General features: G+C 39.8%; 1 protein-coding gene across 3 annotated transcripts in view; it reads right to left on the bottom strand.

Annotated features, from left to right (window-relative positions):
• The window catches only part of akap6 (A kinase (PRKA) anchor protein 6), a 589,551-nt gene that overhangs the window by 181,442 nt on the left and 384,634 nt on the right, over positions 1 to 23,475 (bottom strand). For all 3 annotated transcript variants that reach the window (XM_070879057.1, XM_070879059.1, XM_070879058.1), the window contains one exon: positions 21,762 to 21,882. In XM_070879057.1, the coding sequence (XP_070735158.1) occupies positions 21,762 to 21,882 (121 nt within the window). The remainder of the gene's footprint in view (positions 1 to 21,761; positions 21,883 to 23,475) is intronic.

Here is a 23,475-nt window from a genome sequence, read left to right as displayed (position 1 = left end):
GGAAATTTAGGAAATCATAATACAATCAAGCAGAGTTAGCATGGTTTTGTGAAAGGGAAATCATGTTTGACAAATTTGCTGAAGTTCTTTGAGGATGTAATGAGCAAGGTGGATAAAGGGGAACCAGTAGATGTAGTGTATTTGAATTTCCAGAGGCATTCAATAAGGTGCCACATAAAAGGTTACTGAACACTATAAAAACTCAGGGATTGGGGGTAATATATTAGCATGGATAGAGGATTGGCTAACTAACAGAAAACAGAGAATCGGGATAAATGGGTAATTTTCAGGTTGGCAAACTGTAACTAGCGGGGTGCCACAGGGATCAGTGCTGGGGCATCAACTATTTACAATCTATATTAATTACTTGGATGAAGGAACCAAGTGTAATGTAGACAAATTTGCTGATGATACTGTTATGTATGTGAACCTCACCTGTGTATAAGACTTGCCACTAGAGGGCACACCTGTGGGAGACCTTGGGTCACCTGTGTACCCTGGAGCAAGCAGGTATAAAAGGCAATCCACCATGCTGCTGCCTCACTTTGGAGTTATATTAAAAAGAGACCAAGGTCACAATGGTTTGAGCTTACAACACAGTCTCGTGAAGTTATTTTGAACATAACAGATACATAGATAGGTGGGAAAACAAGTTCTGAAGAGGACACAAAGAATCTGCAAAGGGATATAGATAGGTTAAGTGAATTTGGCAGATGGAGTATAATGTGGGAAAATGTCAGGTTATCCACTTTGGTTGGAAGAATAAAAAAGAAAAATACTATTTAAATGGAGAGAGACTACAAAATGCTGCGGTACAGAGGGATCTGGTGGTCCTTGTACATGAAACACAAAAAGTTAGCATGAAGGTACAGCAAGTAATTCGGAAGGCAAATGCCTTTATTGCAAGGGGGATAGAGTATAAAAGTAGGGAAGTCTTGCTACAACTGTACAGGGCGTTGGTGAGACTACACCTGGAGTACTGTGTACAGTTTGGTCTCCTTATTTAAGGAGGAATAACTTGCATTGGAGGCAGTTTAGAGAAGGTTCATTAGGTTGATTCCTGAGATGAAAGGGTTATCTTATGAAGAAAGGTTTATCTGATGAAGAAAGGTTGAGCTAACTGGAGTTTAGAAGACTGAAAGGTGATCTTATTGAATATCTGAGGGGGCTGGACAGGGTAGATGCAGAAAGGATATTTACCCTCATGGGGGAAACTAAAACTAAGGGGTATAGTTTCAGAATAAGGGGTCGCACATTTAAAATGGAGATGAGGAGGAATTTCTTCTCTCAGAGGGTTGTGAATCTTTGGAATTATCTACCCCAGAGAGCTTTTGAGATTGGGTCATTTAATATCTTTAAGGTAGAGATAGAAAGAATTTTGAACGATAGCGTGGTCAAGGGTTATGGGGAGCGGGCTGGAAAGTGGAGTTGAGGCGAAGATCAGATCAGCCATCATCTTATTGAATGGTGGAGCAGGCTCGAGGGGCCAAATGGCCTATTCCTGCTCTTATTTCTTATGTTCTTATGTAGCAAGTTATGTAGATTCATAAATGTTACAGTTTAAGGCCACAATTTCTCATGTGGAGAGTTCTCAATCAATTATTCCAAGGGAGACAATAAGCAGTGGTCGGGGATTTCCCGATAGGAGAGAAAGAAAACAAAATCATGGAGCAATTCACCCAGAGTCATTCCCCTGCATTTCAGGCTTAACTGCAACATTGGCAGATGGCTTGTAGCAGGTCACCTGCCCCGCTGTCAGCCAGGGAATTGTACTCGAGGCACAGGGAATTCAAAGGAAGAGGCAAAATCAAATTAAAGAATGAAGGGAGCATTTGTGTGTTTATGTGGTATACATTTAACCATGCTCACTAATGCTTTAAAAATCAAAAACTACTGAAGGGAGATGCAAGATACCTAAACACAAAAAGTATTTGGTCATTGATAAAGGTGACTAACAATACAGTATCCAATCTTATTTAAACCAAAAATTTGTATGTTGCTTGCAAATTTCTAATTTTCATAAAAGGTTCCTACTGCCCTCTCTCAGCCAATTATTTGCAATAAATTGCTAAATGCACAAAGGCACATTCTAGGGACTCTGAGCAAACATTAGTTCATTCTAGAAAAACTTTTATGCGCATTTCTTCAATGGAAAACTATCCAACTGCCTCCAGATTGTTTGAAAATTCCCTGCACAAAGTTGAGATTGTTTTTGCATTCACACTTCACAGTGCTGCAAAGTAAACATAGATAAAATTGTTATAATCTTTATTTAAAATTGTTGTGAATGTAATTAACATACCGTCTTGTTCTTTCCTTTTGCTAAATGCATGCTTTTGTATAACAGTTTTGGCAAAAATTGCACCAGAGAAAACTCTGTCCAAATGGAGAATCAGACAAAGCCTTGAAACACTGTTAATTGTCACCATGGTGACCAGAAGAATAAGCCATTTTCAAACTAGTATAGAAGACTCACTTTGACAGATTTGGGTACTTCTGAAAAGAATGCGGAGACTACTCAAACTTGGGTCAAGGAAGAAAACTATCATGGAAATTTTACAGAACTGGTCTGACCTTGCACATATGAAAAAATCTACACATGTCTAATCTATTATAGTGAAAACTGCACAAGATGTTGTGATGAAACAATGTTGTATTCAGAGAGAAAGTCAGAAAGATGCCCAAGATGATGATGTATCTAGTCTACCAGGGGAAAAGACTGCATATTATGTGAACTCTGCCGCAAAGTTCCCCAAGAATTCAGCTGTTGTAATAAACTTCAGAGCGGCAGGAAAAAAGACTGCAAAACAATGCTGTAAAAGCACAGAGTGAAGCAACATCCTGATATCGTTTCTCTGCTGGTCAGAGAGAAAGGGAACTTGACAGAGTAAATATGACTGCCGAATAGAGGTTGAAAAAGCCAATAAATTTTGCAGATTACTGAGATAATTATAAGACTATTTTGAGGTCTTCTGCTGCAACCCATAATTAATAATAAAATTTAGCAGAAATTGATATGTTACAAGACTACAATTTAAAAATGGATTATAAATTCTAAAAAAAAACAGCATTCTTTTTTTCCGAAAACAGTTAACAGTAACTCCAGTTTTTACTATCTACAATGTGCCTGCTAAGATGCATAATGGCCTCATAGGAAACCCAGGCTTAATGTCATTCAGTGATGAACAAAGGCCCTTTTTATTTTGCAGTCCAAGGTCCTAAGCTCTGCTGCCTACATATACAGTGCAGGAATCTGAGAGAGACCAGAGTGTCACCCTATGCAGTCATTTTACAGGCAAGACTGGCCATTTACTAACATTTCAATGTAAGAAACATGAGCAGAACTACCTTAACTATTGTTATTGAATACAGCTGGTTGCTAGGCAAAGATTTTCAAATACAAAATCTAGAAACAACTGAAAGCCATGTTTTTAATACAAAGAACCATACCAATAATTTCAGAATATGATAACAGTACAAGATGCTACACATTTCCTTTTGTAAAGTAGTAATGGGATAACTTGATTCTCAATACATTTACTTCATGATCTTTGAAAAGATTAAAGAACTGCAATGTCATTTAAAATTGGCAGAACTCACCAAGCAAATTACATTTGAGGTTCTGAATCTGTTTTTTTTCTTCAAGCTGATTCCATTTACACGCATTGAAAATCACATTACATAGCCCATGCATTGTTAATTGGACATAGATTGCATTATCATCATTATAAATCAAACTCCAAATATCAAAATGAATTGCAAATTCACTAATAGGAGATCATGAAGCAATCTTTTTTAAATACCTTCCATTAATAATTAAATTCAAATTATATTACTCTGAAATTCTCTTATGAGGGCAGACAGCTTATTCACTTTGACCCTGCTTTTCAACTGCAGAAATCTTTCAACAAAGTTGTGGTTTTTCATGTGCAATTATTTCAAAAGATTAATAGTAGAATGTGAGTCAAAGAAAAAAGTAATGATCATATTTATCTGAAATATGGGCATCTAATGTATTGAAGAGAGTTACTAGTGACAGTTTAAGAGGTCAAAAAAGTACTTTCTTTACCTCCTGTAAATGAGGAAAGTACATTGCAATGACAGGTATGTCATTTTGTCTAACTGTGTCTTTAGATAAAGTAGTGTCCATGTATAAAAGTGTTTAGAGAGTGACAGTAATTTGATAAATTGGGAACTCTTTAAAGGACTTTTGATGATATAGATTGCTGAAGACATGCAGGGGTTATTTAACTTGTTAGAATTTTTCTTCACGAAGATTACATTATGGTAGATGAATATTGCATTATAGCCATTTATCATTAGTAATAAACCTTCCTGTTGATTCATGTTACACAGCCAACAGCCAAAGAGTTCAGATATTAGATTGGAGTATTCCCACTGTTCTGGATTCACAGAATGAAAAGAAGCAGTTGGAAAAAATAGCTGCAATCATTTAATGCTGATGACCTCTGACAGGCTCACAGCTCTTCTATCTGCACAAAATTTGCATGGGGTCTGTGTGCATAGGAACAAAGTAACCTAAATGGTAGACAATCTTTATTCTAATGAAGTGGGTGTCAAGGTCAATGTAAAACTGCGATGATAAATGGAGCGCTACTAGGCAAGAGGAGTCGCACATGCAATGTGGTGCTTTCACTTAATTGTTGCCTGAAACACATTGAGTTAATAAAACATAGAAAACACTTTATGCCAATTAGTTTCACTTTAATGTGCTAAAGTATTAGGAGAGGAATCTCATAGATGGATGGCAGTATTTTATTTTTGAAAAATCTGATTATATAAAAATCTTACACTCTACAGTGCTTGCTGGAAGACAGAAACTGTCTTTATGACTTAAGCAAGTTTTGCAATTATGAATCCGTTTTTTTCCTATTTCGCCACCTTATTTGTAGGTTCTAATTATAATTCACTTGAAAATACAATCCCAAGTTCCAATTACAGAACAGAATAGCTGTCATCAAAGATGGTCTGACTCTTGCATAACCTTTGTTATTCAATGGCCTACCCAGCAAGTGGTAATAAGGATCTGGAGGAGTGACAAGTTGAAAATATCATCTGTTGTTAATTTTCCTACAATTGGTTTATTAACTTTGATTTTTTAAGGAAAATGGATGATTGCAAATTGTAATGAGTATATATGGAAGCACAAATCTCCTAACTTAATTATCTCAAAAATCAAAACACATTTTACTTTTGTATAAATAATTGTTAACACAAAATAATGAGCAAGACTGAGAACAATAAACACCAGGGTGGGGTGGCTCATTGATGTAGCCATGCAGCAAGGCACTGAGTAACACAACGCTAGTGCAGGCCCATCATTTTCAATACAGTGCATTCTTAATGTCAAGTGTATCACTCGGGTAGGTGATTCGCATCTTCACAGGGAGAGAGGAAAAAATTGGAGAGAACTTTCAGCCGCACCTCCCAGAGGCTGAAGACTCACTGCTATTGGAAGAAACCTTGTGAGTAACTCATCTGAATGCCCAATGGTTGAAGAATGTGGTATGGCATAGAGAAGGCAAAAAGAAATAAAGAAAAATAATTTGACGTGTGTGAAGGAGAGGGAGGAAGAATTCAAATAAATTACAAAATTTTGATAAGATGTAATTGTTGATTAGTTTAAGAATCAAGGGAGGTGACAAGTTGAGGCTAGGGGCATACCCACAGAGTGGATGGGAATGAGTGAATCACCCTAGGCCTCTTTTGGGCACCTGAATGGGACTGGATCAAGGGTCACATTGGCAAAGAATTGGAAGCAAATCATAAGCATACGAGGAGACCTAATAAAGAATGCAAAGATCATCACACATAAACAATGAAGAAAAGTATAATAATGCAAAAAAAAATTTGTATACAATTTCATTAACTAATTTGATGCATAAGAAATTGCAGAAGAAAATATGCATTGACGTGCATTTTGATTAGAAATTATAATGTTTCTAATCAACTTTTTAAGCATCTCACAGGAGTTGGAATTAACATATAGTTTTCTTGTGCACAATCCATAAATTAATTGAAATGTTATCCATACATGCCAGCATATGATATATATGGTTTAGGATTTTTACAACAGATTAAATGAATTTCAATCCTGTCTTTAATTAACCTCCTCTTTCCAGCACAATCTTATCAACAAAGATACCCACAGAATTCACAGCAACACAGGTCAAAGGAGAAGTACATTTTTACAGTTGTGAAATTTAACTAAAGAACACCAAAGAAATGTGTTTACTGAAAAACCTTGATATATTCAAATATTTATTTGATGATCAACTGTACGAAAAGCTGGATACAGACTCATCTGTGTGTGATTTGTCAGGTCTGAAACACTGACGTGCCCAAGGGGCAGACCCCAGCGGGGAATAGGCTGCAGAACTAAATAGCTGTGAAAGAAGTCTTAATGTAGGATGGAATTCAAACTAACCTTGACATGACCTTAGGAAAAATATGCAAAAAGTAAAATTAATGCTCTCTACAAGACACATCCGAATTTAGTTGCCAAGCAGGTTAGCAAAAAAAAAAGTGAAGCCAATTGACAAATGTTGCTGAAGCCAAATTAAACAGTAAACTCTGGAAGAGAGTGGAGGCTTCAACAGACCAGATCTGTTTCTGTGGAGGCATCCGAAGCATTTGGAAAAGATCCAAACAAAAACAGACACCGAGCAATATTGTTGTCAGCTTGATTATTCAGAGAAAATTGTTTTTATAGTGTGACTATGGGTGGGAGAAATTCCTAATTGCTCAATTATTACTGCTGAAAAAATAATTTAAAAACATTCAATCGTTGCAGAGAACCGCTGGAAGCTTGTAGGATAGTTCTGCCTTTGTAAACAATGATGAGGTTCACTTAGCAATTTTGGAATTTGATAAAAATAATCCGTTTGTGTACATTTTGAAATAAACAAATGTCCCACGTTTTCACTTAAAAAGTAACACCACTATGTCACGCATGCAGGAAACAAGTTTCAGTTTTCTTCAGGCGTGAGTTAGGAATTTAAACACTGAGTGTACTGATAGTAGTAATGATGAAATAATGATGACAGATGCTCTGCTTGACAGTAAAATTGTCATTTACAGCTTTAGACAAGTCTATTTGCATCAAAATAAATCATTTCTACAGCAGCAGGCTTGATTTGTCTTCCTCGTGAACATGTTAATTTGGTAATAGTAAAGAAAGTAAACAAATTCAACAAAATGTTAAAAAAATCATTTATTTTTAAAACTGCAAAATGACATTTCATGTGATCAATACCAAAACATCTACTGCTCAAAATAGCAAATAATCATTTTGGGATCATTGTATTGAACGACTTCAATTTTTTGTTACTATGTGTCCCACAGTCCAGTTTGGGAAGTAGGCCATCTGGTGGACATAATAAGTAAGGCTGAAAAAATATATAACTTTAATAATATGTCTGCACTTAAATGGGTTACAGTAATGTAATATTAAGGGTGACCATCAAAAGTCTACTGATCCTAATGAAGCACACTAATATATTAATCTAATGTGGAATATCCATGGTGTAACAAACAATGGCAAATAATAAATTATCACTGCAAGATTTTAAAATAAAAAAATCTGTAAAATCTATTCACTATTCAATTCCAGAATTACAATGCCCAACTGCCATCTATCCCCTTTCTGAATCAATAATAACCAAACTGCACTGAGCTTAGGCAGTGATAGTCAAATACCTATAAATTATAAGCATTCTTATTTATGGCCCAACTTATCAGAATAAATAACTATACATACAAGCAAAAGGCCATTTCTTCCTTGTGCTCTTACAGTTAGAGGTGAGAATCTTTGCCCTTCACAGTTCATATTCTTGTTTCCTGATCTGACAAAAAGTGCAACTGAGACTGTGAAGCTGCAACTGAAAATGGAATCAATCTGCAGGAGGAGAAGTAGTCTGCAGAGACAGATTCTGTCTGATTTACAATCCATTGGCTGCATGCAGTGTTATTTTAATGTTGTACAATTTGGGCTTTATAAAATATGATAAAAAATATTCATTAAAGAGAAATAGAGCTGAAAGACACAGCATGAAGGTTACTTGACATTTTGTCAATGAGTAAAGACAACCTCCATTAAATTCCTGAACAAATCATGTAAAAAAGTCTCAGAACATTGACACAGCACATGATGTAAACACTAAGTGCAAGAAATACAATTTGCATGATTTCTTTATAATTTTAATAAAACTAGCAACAGCAAACCAGACAAGGAAATCCCATGAAATTCAAAACTTACACAGGTCTCCCCAAAACATGCCAGTAATCACTGTATCTGTGATGTTTGTGAAAGTGTGATTAACTGCTGATTTACTTGAAACAAATCTAGAAATTAGTATGCATAAAATGAGATTGAGAAATTTACTATAATCACCATAACATGGGACTAAGAACCACATTCAAATCTGATCTCTCCAAACTCATCCAGTCTCACGAACCAATTGAGAAAGCATTAAACTTGAACCTCAGAACATTGCTCCAAGTATTATCAATACGACAATCAGCAACTAAACAAACATCAAAAACGGTGCATCGAATATTTCTCCTGTAACCAAAACAAAAACCTTCTGCATCCAGCCAATTATCTTGAAGCACTCCGCAGTATACCCTGATTTGTGATTTTTTAATATTTCACTGATCACTCATGCAAGTTTGTTATATCAATGCTAACTTCATTTTTACTATAGATTATTTAGAAATACCGAATACCACGTGCTTCTATAATCCACCTCCTTTGGCTTTGGAATTAGGGAGACACACACTATAAATAAATTATTGATAATGTTTAACCTTTAGCTTACGGGTTCTTAAATATGTCAAAGAAATGTACCTTTTTACAGTATTGTGCTGCTAATGGCCTTTACTGCTGCCAATTGACTTACTAGTAAGAGGACTTAGAGAATTGGTTAACTGTCAGCCATGCTAAGACAAAGGGATTTCCTGAGCAAATTAGCAATTTAGTTAAATAAAGGAGGTGTTTATATGCACTACAAAAATGGAAAACGTGCTCCACCCTTTGTCTATGATTGGTTCCCTTGGAGGATAAGCCACACCCTGAAGTTTCACTGGAATGTGTAACTGGAACTGCCTATTCCAAGGTCTCACTGACTTTGCAAATTGTAACTTGATCCACTTTGACTTCCTGAAGCGACAGAGAACAGATCTCCCCAGAAGGCAGCAAGGGCCAGCCAAAATGCCTTACCCCAGTCCATGTACATCCTCACCCAGCCGAAGTGCCTTACCCCAGTCCAAGTACATCCCTTCTCCCACTCCTCCCACCATAGATGGGGCATTGCATACGGATTGTCAACAGGTTTATTAGGTATGAAGTGAATAGTGACAATGTCTTGACTTCTGGATATCATCCACTCCAATGATGGCCCTTGTAGGGGGTTGGAAGAACGTAATCCATCTTCCCTCTCTCCCCTCCGATCACCCCACACCCGTGTCTCTTCCCCGCCCCCCCCCGCCGAGTCTCTCTCTCTCTCTCCCCCAGCCTCTCTCTCCCAATCTCTCTCTCTCTCTCTACGCCAATCTCTTTCTCTCTCTCTCTCTCCCTCTCTCCCAGAATCTCTCACTCTCTCCCCGAATCTCTCTCACTCTCTCCCCACGCCTCTCTCCCCACCCCCAAGTGTCTCTCTCTCACTCCCTCAGCCTCTCCCTCTCTCCCAGTCTCTCTCTCCCCCGAGTCTCCCAGTCTCTCTCTCTCCCACCCTCTCCCAAACTCGCTCTCTTCCTCCCTCTCCCAGCCTCTCTCTCCCTCCCTCTCCCAGCCTCTCTCTCTCCCTCCGTCGCCCAGCTTCTCTCTCTCTATTCCACCCTGCTCCCGGTCCCAAACCTTTTGTTTCCGTGGTCTGATTAGCGGTGGGCCTCACGTGCACGATTATAGAGCAGCAACTTCCATCAGTGAGAGAGAATGTTCCTTCAGCGCACTCACAAACAAAGCTGTAAACTAACTGGCCTCCCAGCCGCCGCTCTCGGGGCTGGCTGGGGCCTGAGCAGGCGAAGAGAGTTGGGGAGGGGGGGGCGGGGAGAGAGAGTCGGTGGGGGGGGCGGGGGGAAGAGAGACAAGGCCGGGGCCTGAGCGGGCGAAGAGATTCGGGGGTGGGGGGGGAGGGGAGAGAGTCGGGGCCAGGGCCTGAGCGGGTGAAGAGATTTGGGGGGGGGGGGGGGAGAGAAAGAGAGTCGGGGCCAGGGCCTGAGCGGGCGAAGAGATTCGGGGTGGGGAGGGGGTGGGTGGGGAGGGGAGAGAGTCGGGGCCAGGGCCTGAGCGGGTGAAGAGATTCGGGGTGGGGAGGGGGTGGGTGGGGGGGGGAAGAGAGTCGGGGCCAGGGCCTGAGCGGGTGAAGAGATTCGGGGTGGGGAGGGGGTGGGTGGGGGGGGGAAGAGAGGCGGGGCCGGGGCCTGAGCGGGCGAAGAGATTCGGGGTGGGGAGGGGGTGGGTGGGGAGGGGAGAGAGTCGGGGCCAGGGCCTGAGCGGGCGAAGAGATTCGGGGTGGGGAGAGAGTCGGGGGGGGGGGGTGGCGGGGAAAGAGAGTCGTGGCCGGGGCCTGAGCGGGCGAAGAGATTCGGGGTGGGGAGAGAGTCGGGTGGGGGGGGTGGCGGGGAAAGAGAGTCGTGGCCGGGGCCTGAGCGGGCGAAGAGAGTCGGGGTGGGGGGAGAGAGTCGGGGGGGGGGGGGTGGGGAAAGAGAGTCGTGGCCGGGGCCTGAGCGGGCGAAGAGAGTCGGGGTGGGGAGAGAGTCGGCGGGGGGGGGGGGGTGGCGGGGAAAGAGAGTCGTGGCCGGGGCCTGAGCGGGCGAAGAGATTCGGGGTGGGGAGAGAGTCGGGTGGGGGGGGTGGCGGGGAAAGAGAGTCGTGGCCGGGGCCTGAGCGGGCGAAGAGAGTCGGGGTGGGGGGAGAGAGTCGGGGGGGGGGGGGGTGGGGAAAGAGAGTCGTGGCCGGGGCCTGAGCGGGCGAAGAGAGTCGGGGCCTGAGCGGAGTCTCGGGCCTCAGGTCCTGCTTCTTGGCACTATGTGGAGGGAATGATTCGTGGCTGGGGGGGGCGGAGCTTGACAGATGCTGCATGGGGGCGGGGCTTGACAGACGTGGCATGGGGAGGTGGGCTTGACAGACGCATGTCTGTCAAAAGAAGTGCAGTACAAATACTTAGTGTTAAATTGAAGAGTAGACAAACATGACATGATTCAAATGATAACTGAAGAAGCTGTGTCCCCAACATGTTTGGTATATTTAAAAATGATAGTTCCTCTCTTTTATATATCACATACTCTACTAGGATTATGTTTAAAATATGAAGTTGAATTTGATTTTAACAATTGATGGTATTATTTATGCCAAGGGTAAATATAATGATGTCAATTGCTACACCTAAATGAGCAAAACTATCATAGTGTCCCATAGATTTTTAGTTCTTTGGAATTAGCCTCCTGTAGTGGAGGCTCATTTATACAAAAGTGTATGCATGCAGGCAGACCAGTTCTCATTCATTATTAGAAAGATCTTTATTTATGCCTTTTAAACAGATCACATTTGTAACTCACTAACTGTAGGAAATATGCACAAGTGTACTGGAATTTTTCTCCAGCTGAGATGTACAGGCAGTTTCTGAAGGTACTTTACATAACTGTGACAATCTTGTATATTAGCTTTTTACAATGTCTAATCTCAATGTCTAGCATTTTCTATTTTTTGAAAAAACTACTAATTATGTATTTCATTGAAAGGATAAGATCCTAGTTTCAGAATATTTTTCCCCACGAGTAAACACTTTTAACTTGATACCACAAACTATTCTAACCAAAATAAAGAAAATACAACTATTGCCTGATAAGGTTTTACAGCAAGCACTCTTGATCGGAAAATCATGTAGTACACCTTAATAAAGATGTAGGCTAATAATAATATTAAGTAATATGCTAACTTTATAGGCAGAATGTCTAAAACATTCTGGATTAATATATTCCTGGGAATAAATGGAAAGGGTAATTTTTTTTCTTGTAATCTTTTTTTGAAAATAAATCTTGTTTTCAGAAGTGTATTTCTATCTCCACGGAAACCTCTTTTGGGTTGCCACATTGGAGAAAAACCAACAGTTGCTTTTGTTTCTGGTGTAAAGCTTCCCCTTCATCTAAGCTCTTTCCTTTCAAAGTGTCTAGACCACACTGTGTTGTTTATACATCTGCACCTGTCTTTCGAAAAAGCTGATAATTTTTATTCTTGAAGTATTCTGGGTTTTAATATGCTGGTCTCTTTACAGGACATAGTATCACACTAATATAAATAAAGTCATGATGTGGACATGGACACGGTCACATGCTTGATAAGAGTGAGAATGTTAAAGAGACACAGCAGTGTGATGGATTACATTCTTTCATGTAATTTATTAAGAGCTATACTATGACTTTTCAAAAGTAATATTGCATCGTAGCATACATCCCCATCAGCGTTCAAATCTTCTTTACCTCGTAATTCAAAGCTTTGTCTTTTTGATTGATTCTTATAAACGGCTTTGGGGTTTGAAAGAAACGTGTCAGAGGGAGTTATGTCTTAACAGTTGTTGGGATTATTCCCAGTCACATGGCCACTCTCTGCCACAAGTAGAGCACAAAAAGGTGACAAAGGCAGTGATTTCCTGTCAGCAAAGAGCAGGACAGGACTGTCTAGCAGTGATGCAAATGAGGGAAACTTTCACCATGGTTTGTTTGATTCACTCAGGGTCAAAGCATACCGAGCAGAGAGTGAGACACAGAGAGCAGGAAGAAACCCAAAGGAAATACAACCAAAATCTCTCAAGGAAATACAGTAGGTTCTTCAGAAACTTCACTCAAGTGTCTTCTATATATCCAATTGCTAAGTAGAACTGCACAAATACAATCCAGTAAAATATCATTTTAAAACACTGTAAAAAGTGTTTTATGAAATACTGCTTGAAGTTACTATCCACGAAATCAATATTAGATAGAACTAGTTTCAATCTTATGATCTAGTAAAGCTTGTTTATACCAATTTCTTTTAATGGAAGAGATCATTTCTTATGCAATTTGTACTTTGGAAGATTGCTCCACAGTTGGATAACTCAATTACTGCTTTGTAATTCAGTGTCTGATTTCGAAAAAGATACAGTAGTCATCTTTCTTGCATATCCATTGGGCGGGCCACATCGTCCGCATACCCGACACGAGACTCCCAAAGCAAGCACTCCACTCGGAACTCCTACATGGCAAATGAGCCCCAGATGGGCAGAGGAAACGTTTCAAGGACACCCTCAAAGCCTCCTTGATAAAGTGCAACATCCCCACCAGCACCTGGGAATCCCTGGCCCAAGATCGCCCGAAGTAGAGAAAGAGCATCCGGGAGGGCATTGAGCATCTCGAGTCTCATTGCTGAGAGTATGCAGAAAACAAGTGCAGACAGCGGAAGGAGTGTGCGGCAAACCAGACTCCCCACCCATCCCTTCCCTCAACCACCTGTGCCACCTGTGACAGAGACTGTAATTCCTGTATTGGACTGTACAGTCACCTGAGAACTCACTTTTAGAGTGAAAGCAAGATTTCCTCAATTTCGAGGGACTGCCTATGAAGATGATATCCATTGAAGACATTTGTTTTGTTTTGAAATGCTATTGCAGATTACACACACAGTCACATAACTTTCAAATCACTGCAGAAAATTCAGAAATTATGCAGCAAATCAATGACAACTATGGAAGGGTAGTGAATGAGCAGAAATAGCATCAAACTGCTTTGCGGAAGCAGCTTATTGGTTTGAACTACAAATATAATTATCAAATAGCTGATCACGGTTATCATACCTGTGAGTGAAATTTCACAAATCAGGACTTCTTCTCTGAACACCGGATTTCAGTGTGTGAGATACAAGAAGCCCAAACATGACTGCTAGAAGCTAAAGGTCCCAACAAGGCAGATGGAAGATCAAAAAAACAAGCACTTACTCTATGTAGAAGTTAACAACTAATATCAAATAATTTATCTCAACATCAAAAGAACCTGCCACAATATTTAGCCAATCAACTGTCTCATTGCAATATAAACACAGCACAGTTTGTGCTACTGTTCAGAGACTTGGACATTGGATTATTGCATTTTGCCAGGTTCAAAACTGAACAAAGAGCAGGATAGGCAAGTGACTTGGGTGTGATCATGTCTTGAGTTCTAGTGCTGTTTTTGCAGCTGATGAAAATTAATTGAAAACAACAATTTGCATTTATATAGCATCTTTAACATAGTAAAACGTCCCAAGGCGCTTCACAGGAGAAAACACTCAAAATCTTGATAATAGGCCACCATGATGCAACTAAGCCTCACAGCTCAGAAGGTCCCAGGTTTAATTACTGGTCTATATTGAGCCTTTGCTGATCTGAGCCAGGTTCGATAGCAGAAATATTGCAATTGATTTCAGCACTCCTCCACTAGAGGGGAGGGGGGGGGGGGGGAAAGGGGGGAATCAGGCAGGGCTCTCCCTCCTGATTGATACCCAGTCGCCCTCTGTGCATGTTTGAATATTGGGTGAGGGCAGGTTCTGGTTTTCTTGTGATGCTTCCCCTCTTCATGGTTAAATAGCCTGTCAATGCTCACCATCTAGTCCCAGATGTGAAGAATGACTGCTTGGCTGAAGTACCTGAGGGTGACCTCCCTGGAAAAATACTATCCTAACAGGAATCAACACTATCAGGAGGGGAGGAAAAAAACTACACAACTTTGTTTTATATCTTCATAATTGATGTTTCCACATCATAAGGCACAGAAACAAGCAGGAATTATATTATATTAAAAGCTGCACATTTGGCCTCCAGTTTACATTTTAGAAATTTCCAACCGGCCCACTCTAAAACTGAACGGTTTTGTTTAAGACAAGGCTGATGGCAAACATATCTGGAATTCTATGCAGTCCCATTCTAGAATGAACAAGCAGGAGTAGAATCAGCTAACTGACCATAGCCATTGCCACACACAGGAAAAGTAGTAATAATGCTGTTCAGTAGCTATACACGAGAATGTTGGACTCTCAAATCCCAGTATCCAATGCCATTCACACTGAGGTTTCTGCTGGGGACAGAATTGGCAGTCTCAGTTGTATCATCTAGACAGAGAAAACAAAATAAATCCCTTTACTTTCTGCTTAAGCACACCTCTTGGTTAGTTAACAAAGGAGCATCATTGATGGGGTTTTGGAAATGTCCATGAACACGATTGCTCCATCTACCTGATCAAGAAGTTGGAAAGAGTTACGGTTTGAGGAAACCTGGGGCTGCCATAAAATAGCAGGGGTGGGGGGAGGGGGAAGAGGGTTAGCCATTAAAAAGAGATTAGCAAATAAGACTATCAAAAATAAATTGGCTGCTACAGCATTAGACAATTGATCACAATATTAAATGAGGCACTCGGCTCCTTTAAGGGCTCAGTGGGTGGCTGAGTCATGTAGATTTGATCACTAGTCTGTCTTCAGTTAGCTAATTTCAGACAGGTTGATGGTGATGGGGCGACAATTGGCCTCGACTCCATAAGTTAGGGAGGGTTCTTGCCCTCATTGCTATTCAGGAATATACTGCAGGACATGTTCTGATGTGGGCATCAGCTGGGGACAGGACAAAATAACCTGCTCATTGCCAAGGTTCACATGTAGAAATTGATCACTGGATAAGAGGGCAAGAAGGGGAGAGCGATAATGGCCCAAGGTCCATGCTCCAGTGGGGAATTAAAGGCTACAGAAGGGAAGGGAAGGCAAGAAAACTGCAGAGGAAATGAACAGGAAAAGTGAGCTGCTATAACATCTGAGAACTGATCATAGCTATTGGGAAAAAAAGAAATTCAACTCCAGACGAAATGAGTTTGAATAGCCAGATATTTTATCATGGTTTCAGACCCTGGACTAAATAAAAGCTGTAGTTACAGATTACACATTTAAAAAAAAACATTTTGTTGTACATTCAGCAGTAACAACAGGCATCTGTTCCCTATTCTGTACTCTAGACTAAGTCAGCTACTATGGCATTTGAGAACTGCGTAACTGTAACATCAAACTAAAGGAACAATTAAAGTTCAAACAAACCAGAGCTAAATCAGTGGAGATCTGAAATAAAAAGTGGGAATGCAGAACAGGTCAGTCATCATCTGAAAGAGAAAGGTAGGTTAATGTCTCAGATTGAACATGACCCGTGATGCATTTCCAGCATTTCTGTCCAAGTTAATTAAGCTGCAATAGTACCAAGACCTGGACACAATAGCACGCTTGGAGTATAATATCTATAGCTCTGGATGGTTGAAGATAATATCTAATATGAAGTACAGATATGATTAGATATGTGCACTTGGTTTCCCCTCTTCACCCTTTAGTCTTCTTTCCACGATGATTACTATTTCTCTTGACTCTGACAAAGCAAGAATATATGCTGTACTCTTTTTGCAGAGGATGAGAAAATAATTAATATTATTTTACAACCTGCTGTAGAGTTCTACCAAGGGAAGTGCCAACTTTAGTGAAATGCAAAATATATCACAAATTCATTTACATGTGTCTGAAAGTGTGTATCATTTATTCTGTGTTTTAAGCCTGCATTCTACCAAGCTTCAACCGAGCTTTGCCAATGAATAACGCAAATCAAAGTTAACTCTTAACTAGGACTACATTTTCTGATGTATCAGAATACAGTACATTCCAGAACTTCAAGCTGAGTGGTAAAACTCAGAAAAAAAAACTAGCTGCAGCTGTGTGATCAGACTGCCGGAAATTGAGTGAACTCAGAGTTTGTGGAGCTGCAGTGGCATCAGACACTTAGAAGTGACAGCAAACTCACACAACTGATAATAGCTGGGGCTTCAACTATGGGGAAAAAAAATCAGAATCTGTGCTAAACAAACTGCTGAAACTAGAATCAAACGATAGGAACATCAGGCTTAAATACAATCAGTGAGTAAATCATTGCACAAATATCTAAAGAAAAACTATGCAAATACTTCTCTGGTAAAAAGCAAACTTTTGGAGGGAAATGTATAATTGAGAAATACTTTGAAAACCTGCATCTAAAATCTGGCAGAGAAGCATGATGAGTGCTGGCCTACACCTTGACAAAATAAAATCCGATGCATAACAGCACAGACAATAGCAATAGCTGGCAACATGATGAAGGCTTGGAGCCAGAAGAATCATTGACAGAAGCAGAGAAAATTAACAAGATAAAGTTTCAGACTAGCCTTTTGGGTGACATATCAAAGGTGATAGTAAACTTGGGGTAAACAGTGCTGTACTTCAAAGCTACTTTGATTTGAAAGGATATGCTTCACTGAAACCATTAAATGGAGACAGGGCCTGTTATTCAATGGGAATAAAGCCACTTGGGATTGGTAGTGACATAAACATCATTAAGATTGCAATATTCAACGTTGCCATCAGGCCATGTTGTAAAAATGAAATTATGTCACGACTGTGCGTCAAGGTAAAATAAACAAAACAACATCTTTGCATACACCAAGAAAATTAAATGGATTTAAAATATATATTTATTACAAAAAACGATTAATTTCCACTTTTGAAAGACTCATGGTCCATTACCAATTTGCCAGTGGAGCATGAATTCAAAGGTTTACCACTAAGTGGATGGCTTGAGGATCTCATTCCATAACAGAACCTTTGTTTTCTTACAATAAACCCATTAGTAGATGGGTCAATGCATGATTTCTTTAAGAATGTGAATGTTGCTGCATCTGAAATTCAAATGACAGTCTCAGAACATAGCACTGTGTTAGGGAATAATGCCCCTCACTAGCTAATCACATTACATTATTTCAATAAACAAATCAACCTTTTACACATAGATGCAAGGCAACATCAGAATGACATATGCTTAAGAGAAGTAAAATAGAACTTTGTCGAGAGATTCTCCCATTCCTCCCCCATCAGCAGCACCACAAAGTATTATGAGCAAAATTGTTGCTCTTCATGGCCCCAAGTTTCCACACGTGGCGAAAAAGGCACACCTCAGAGCTGGGCGCCTGTTTTTCGCGCCGAAAACGGCGGCGGAAAAAAAGTGCAGTATTTGAGCTCGATGTCTGCTTGGCGCGGTGCACAGGGGGCGGAGCCTATCACTCGCGCCAATTTTGTAAGTAGGAGGGGGCGGGTACAATTGAAATGAGGCTTCTTGGTGCCGGCAACCCTGTGCGTGCGCGTTGGAGCGTTCGCGCACACGCAGTCTGAAGTAAACATTGGCACTCGGCCATTTTTAAAAGTACTGCAGAAAAAGTGAAGATTTGTTTCTTGGACCCCTGCAAAGGCTTGTATTTTAATTTTCTTGATATTTCTGTGTGTGAAGGAGTGCTTTTAGCAGCACTGCTGAATAAATCACCTGCTGAAATCAGTGAGTTCAGCTTTTCACTGCTAAACTTGCAGAACCGGTGCCTGCAAATTAAGGACTGTGTGTTTGGAGAAATAAAAGTGCCAATTCAACTTTGCAATGGATCAACTTCCACCAAGAACAAAGAATTTCTTGCATGAGGAAGCAAACCATTGCATAATATGTGGTGCACCCATTCTGCAAATTTAAATATAAAGATGTCGATGTGGCTACCTCTCCCTGTCCAAATGGCCTCAGTCAGTCCTCCTCATAGCTCGAAGGCTGCTGCTGTTCTTTCTTCGGCTCCCAACCAGCCACTGACGCCGCTGCAATCCCATGGCCGAATGGCCACAGTCAGTCCCCCTCACAGCTCGAAGGCTGCTGCTGTTCTTTCTTCAGCTCCCGGCCAGCCATTGACGCCGCTGCAATCCCATGGCCGAATGGCCTCAAGTCCATCCGGGTGCTGCATCTTCGCAGGGAATGAAGGCCTGCCTCAAGCACCGCAGCTCAGCTCGAAGGCTGCTTGCTGCATGCCGCTGCCGTCGAGACGAGACACTGACACCACACCCCTGCCTCAAGCACTGCAGCTCAGCACCAAGGCTGCTTGCTGCCGCTGCCGTCGAGACACTGAAGCCACACCGTTGCCTGAAAGGCCTGCCTGAAGCACTTTCACACAGGTAGGAACATGGTTTATTTAATCTTTTCTTTGCTTATAAATTTTTATTCAGGTTGGATTTATTTGTATAATATTTGTATAAGTATAACTAAGGATTGATTGTAGAATTTAATGACTTCCCTTCCCCCCCCTCCCCCCCCCCCCTCCACCTCGTTCCCTACACCTAATTTGTAACCTGCGCCTGATTTTTTAAAGTGTAGACAAGGTTTTTTCAAGCGTACAGAAATCTTCACTTACTCCATTCTAAGTTAGTTTGGAGTACGTTTTCACTGTGGAAACTTTGAAATCAGGCGTCTGGCCGGACACGCCCCCTTTTGAAAACAAAATTCTGTTCCAAAGTGAAACTGTTCTACCTGACTAGAACTGCAGAAAACTAAATCTGGAGAATTCCAATTTCTAAGATACTCCGTTCTACACCAGTTGCTCCTAAAAATCAGGAGCAAATCATGTGGAAACTTGGGGCCCATGGGTTTAGCACAGATGGAAATGTAGTTACGGAAGAGATGACTGGAGAGAGCTCTTAATTTTGGGGCCTGGTAAGTAAAAATCTGTCGAAAATTACAATCACAAAATGTTTAAACACTGTGGTAAATTTAAAGGCCTAGGTATAATTAATTCAGTTGAAAACACAGTATAAAGACACTATTAATCAAGGAGGGTGTAGTATGCCTTTAAATGAATTGCACTTGCTGAATCGCAATGACAATCACACAATGCTACACATCGTAAGCGGTGAGCAAGATGGCCGTTGGTCAGCCTGCTTTTGAACTCCAAATTAGTTGAGCATGCTTTCATCGTGTACAAAGAAGAAAGTGGATTCAAAGGTTCTTATTCACAAAGCTGATCTTAAAGTTAAATCCAATCTTTATTATTTTGCCAAAATTCTGCATATTATCAATTAGCAGAATTTCTGAAGAAAATTTACTGCAGAATGTCAGAAACCTGCATTTTATTAGATCGCCAAAACCTTCATCTACAGGGGAAAATACTGGTCGGAGGAACTCCTCTATATTCTTAAAAAAGTAAAAAAATAACTCCTTTATAACAGCTGTTAACACAAACAAAAACTAAAGAAAGGGGACTGGAAAGATAAAGTTCAATGGAGGTGAGAAATGAAGCTGTGAGTAGATAGTAACAGCAAATGAAGCAGAGTACTTGATTCTTCTGGACAACTCCTATGCTAAGGGCTACTTTGAAGTCTAAAGAAATTGCTTCTTTCAGTCTGTATGTGCCTCACTGCCCACTGCCAATTAGCAGCATGTCCGTTTCATCCAGGTAAAGGAAGGACCCCAAATGTGGTGCATTCAAATGAAAATCAAAGAATACACGAGCTCCTTTGTGCTTACTACTGTGCTTCAAAAATTCTCTTTTGATGTATGGAGTTATGCCCCTGGAGAATGTGTGTGTGATTTGCTCTCACAGCTATCCTTGGTTCTCTCCCAGTGCTGGTTGCTGCAAGTGGTCTGTTTCCTTTCCTCACGGTTTCTCAAAAATACAAAATCTGATTGCCCCTTATCTACCACCCCTGTACACCAGCGACGCATTAGTGGCATTGACTCCCTGCTGGCTGTGTGACAGACAATGCCCCTAGCTGCTTCCCTCACTGTAACTGATAATGTGCAAACCTGGACTTGAGATCTTTCTCCTGGTGCCACTCTTAAAGATGATAGTAACTTCAGATGAAGCCCCTAAGATAAAAGATAGGCTTCTGGTTGACCTTGAATTTCCATTCCTTGTATAAAAATGAAAAATTACTAGAAGAGCCAGAGGGTGGTTGTTTCTTGTCATTATCCTGTTGTCAATTCTGATGGTGGTTATTAATTTTTTTCCTTTACGATTCACAATCTGCTCTTTGAAATGTGCCATATGTTCAAAGCAATTCAGGGATGACAACTGTCAGAATTACAACAATAAAAGATAGCCTAAACGAGGCAGATTTACTGCTGTGGAGATTCTGCTGAAAATAACCCCTGAAATGCTCTAACATATTACCCCTGCTCTGCTTTAAAATGCCATCACAGCTACAGCACTAGCTTTGAAATTTTGTATCAGTAAAAGAATATAGTAATATTATAATAAATAGCATATTTAATAGGCGATGTAACAGAAAGGTGCTGAAATATATATTTCTCATTTATTATTTGAGGGAATTCAAATTAATATTAGAGTCTAAAATATTTGTTCAAATCATGTATAAAATAACAACTTAAAGCAATAAGGGCTGTTTTATCTATTATGAATAAAAATTCATTGAAAGCCGACTAGTGTTGGTGCAGCGATAAACTAGACTCCTGGCAAATTTTGTTCTTTGAGCTTCTGAAGGACAGACTAATCTGTCTGAAACCTCAAATCAAAACACATGCTGTAAAGTAGAGCCCCTACTTTCATTGACTATTCATTTTGTTTCAGTCTATTTATTAATCCTGTCTCCTTTATTTCTACTCATCTATGGGAAGAATTCTTCATTCCTTTATAAAATTAAACTTAATAGAATGTGATAAAGGGACCTCTTTGGCAATTATGATGTCTGCACTCTCTGCTGGCATGCAGGAGATGGAAATGAAGTTGGGGACAGGGAAGGGAATTCTAATAGGCACCATGATATATACAATGAGCGTCAAGATGTCCTCCGAGAGAAAGACTTGTCAGGCTAATCAGATTTTCCATATCCACGTAAAGACAGTAACATAGGCTCTAACCTTGTAAAGATGCTGCTGCTGCTCTTCTGACATCATCAGGTCATGGCTGTCCATCACTATGGATTCCATGTCAATCAGCCAATCCCAGAGCTCCTGGTATTCTGATTCAAAGTCCAGAAGGCTGGAAAGTAGAATTAAAAATGCATTATGCATTATATAAATAAAATATATATTCCTGAATGAATTCTGACTGGAAAATGTAATTGCTTGTTATAGAGAAAATTAAAACTTGAAACTAGTCAGCAAAATTTCATTAAATTCTAATATAAGTAGATAGCACAACATGATTAATAAAATAAGGTAATAATGCATCAGAGAAACAAAAACACTAAACATTCGGATAATTAGATTTCAGCAATTATAAACCCATGACCATTACTTTGTCACTGTTTCAATGTACAGGGAAAAAATATAATAAAATATATTATGCAGAAATGTCAATCATTGCCTGTTTCTTGTTTTAAACCAGTTTAACATACTCCATTTCAATATAGTCTTTTTCAGCACCATCTCGACTAGATAGATGTGTATCAGGTACACAAGGGGAACAACAGCACTGAAGGCAAACCTACAGCCAAAGGTTTTATAAGAAGATGAAAGTATATCAGACAGACATTTTAGTTGGGCATGAGTGAGTATGCCAAACCACTCAAAAGGGCTGGATGCAGCACAAGACAGGTGTTCCCCACAGACATGTTTGATGCAAAGGTGAGGCCAAAAAGTCAAAATGTGGAATTCTCAAAAAGACAGTAATCGTTAAAATTCAAAGGGTGATCATTACGGTTTTCAGCTAAATAAATCATTAGATTGAGGAGCTTAAAAGGATTAAAGCCATGTTCAGTTCAAAGCACAGCGGCGGAGTTAAGCAAAGTCTCTAGTTTACAACTCAGCTCCAGCACTCTGATGCAGTAAGAAGTGGTAATTGTGAAAAGTGCAGACATCAACAAGATAATGCACAGTTCTCAAGATTTACATAAATGTCATTCTTGACATCGATGTGCATCAACAGCACTGGACATTGAATGACCCTTAAGAAAAATTAACCATTGAATTCTGCCAGGTTTTTAGAACTGTATCGTTCAATAACAATTAATGGAAATAAAAATCTTCTTCTACAGAATGATTTTCTGCCACATTCAAAAAGATTCCAAAACCTGGTTCAATAAAAATAGATCTAATTGTAGAAGGGAACAAAGAAATTCTATTCTGCAACTCTTATTTAAAAAAAAAGGAATTGTTTCTGCTGCAACTATAATGATCTATTTGTTCAATGAGAAACAGAATTAATTCTTTGAGATTTCACATCAAAATATATGTCCTAGGTAATTCAAATCATGAATTTCACACAATTTTGCATATAGATTCTATCTGAGTAAACTAAAGCAGCACATTGGATTTATTGAGGCAGTTTCCTTTTAAAATATGTGCAGAATACAAGTTCTTCTATAACTACCGAATGGAATTTTGATCTCTTCAAGTATATTCAGAATATAAATAACTAGTTTCTCCTAAAAAAGAGTGTATTATGCATGTAGCTCAATTGCACATGTATCAAAATAAATTGCACGTGATCTTTAAAGTTTACATGCTGCACAGTTTTGGTTGGATTTCAAATTCAATTTATTTTATGTGGCTCTAATTCATAATCTGGCATTCTGTAAATGATTGATATTAAAAACATTGAATTAAATAATTTTCTCAAGACAAAATTAAT

The sequence above is a fragment of the Pristiophorus japonicus genome, chromosome 4 (assembly GCF_044704955.1).
Source record: "Pristiophorus japonicus isolate sPriJap1 chromosome 4, sPriJap1.hap1, whole genome shotgun sequence".
Lineage (NCBI taxonomy): Eukaryota > Metazoa > Chordata > Chondrichthyes > Pristiophoridae > Pristiophorus > Pristiophorus japonicus.
This window is presented reverse-complemented; position numbering and strand designations above follow the sequence as displayed.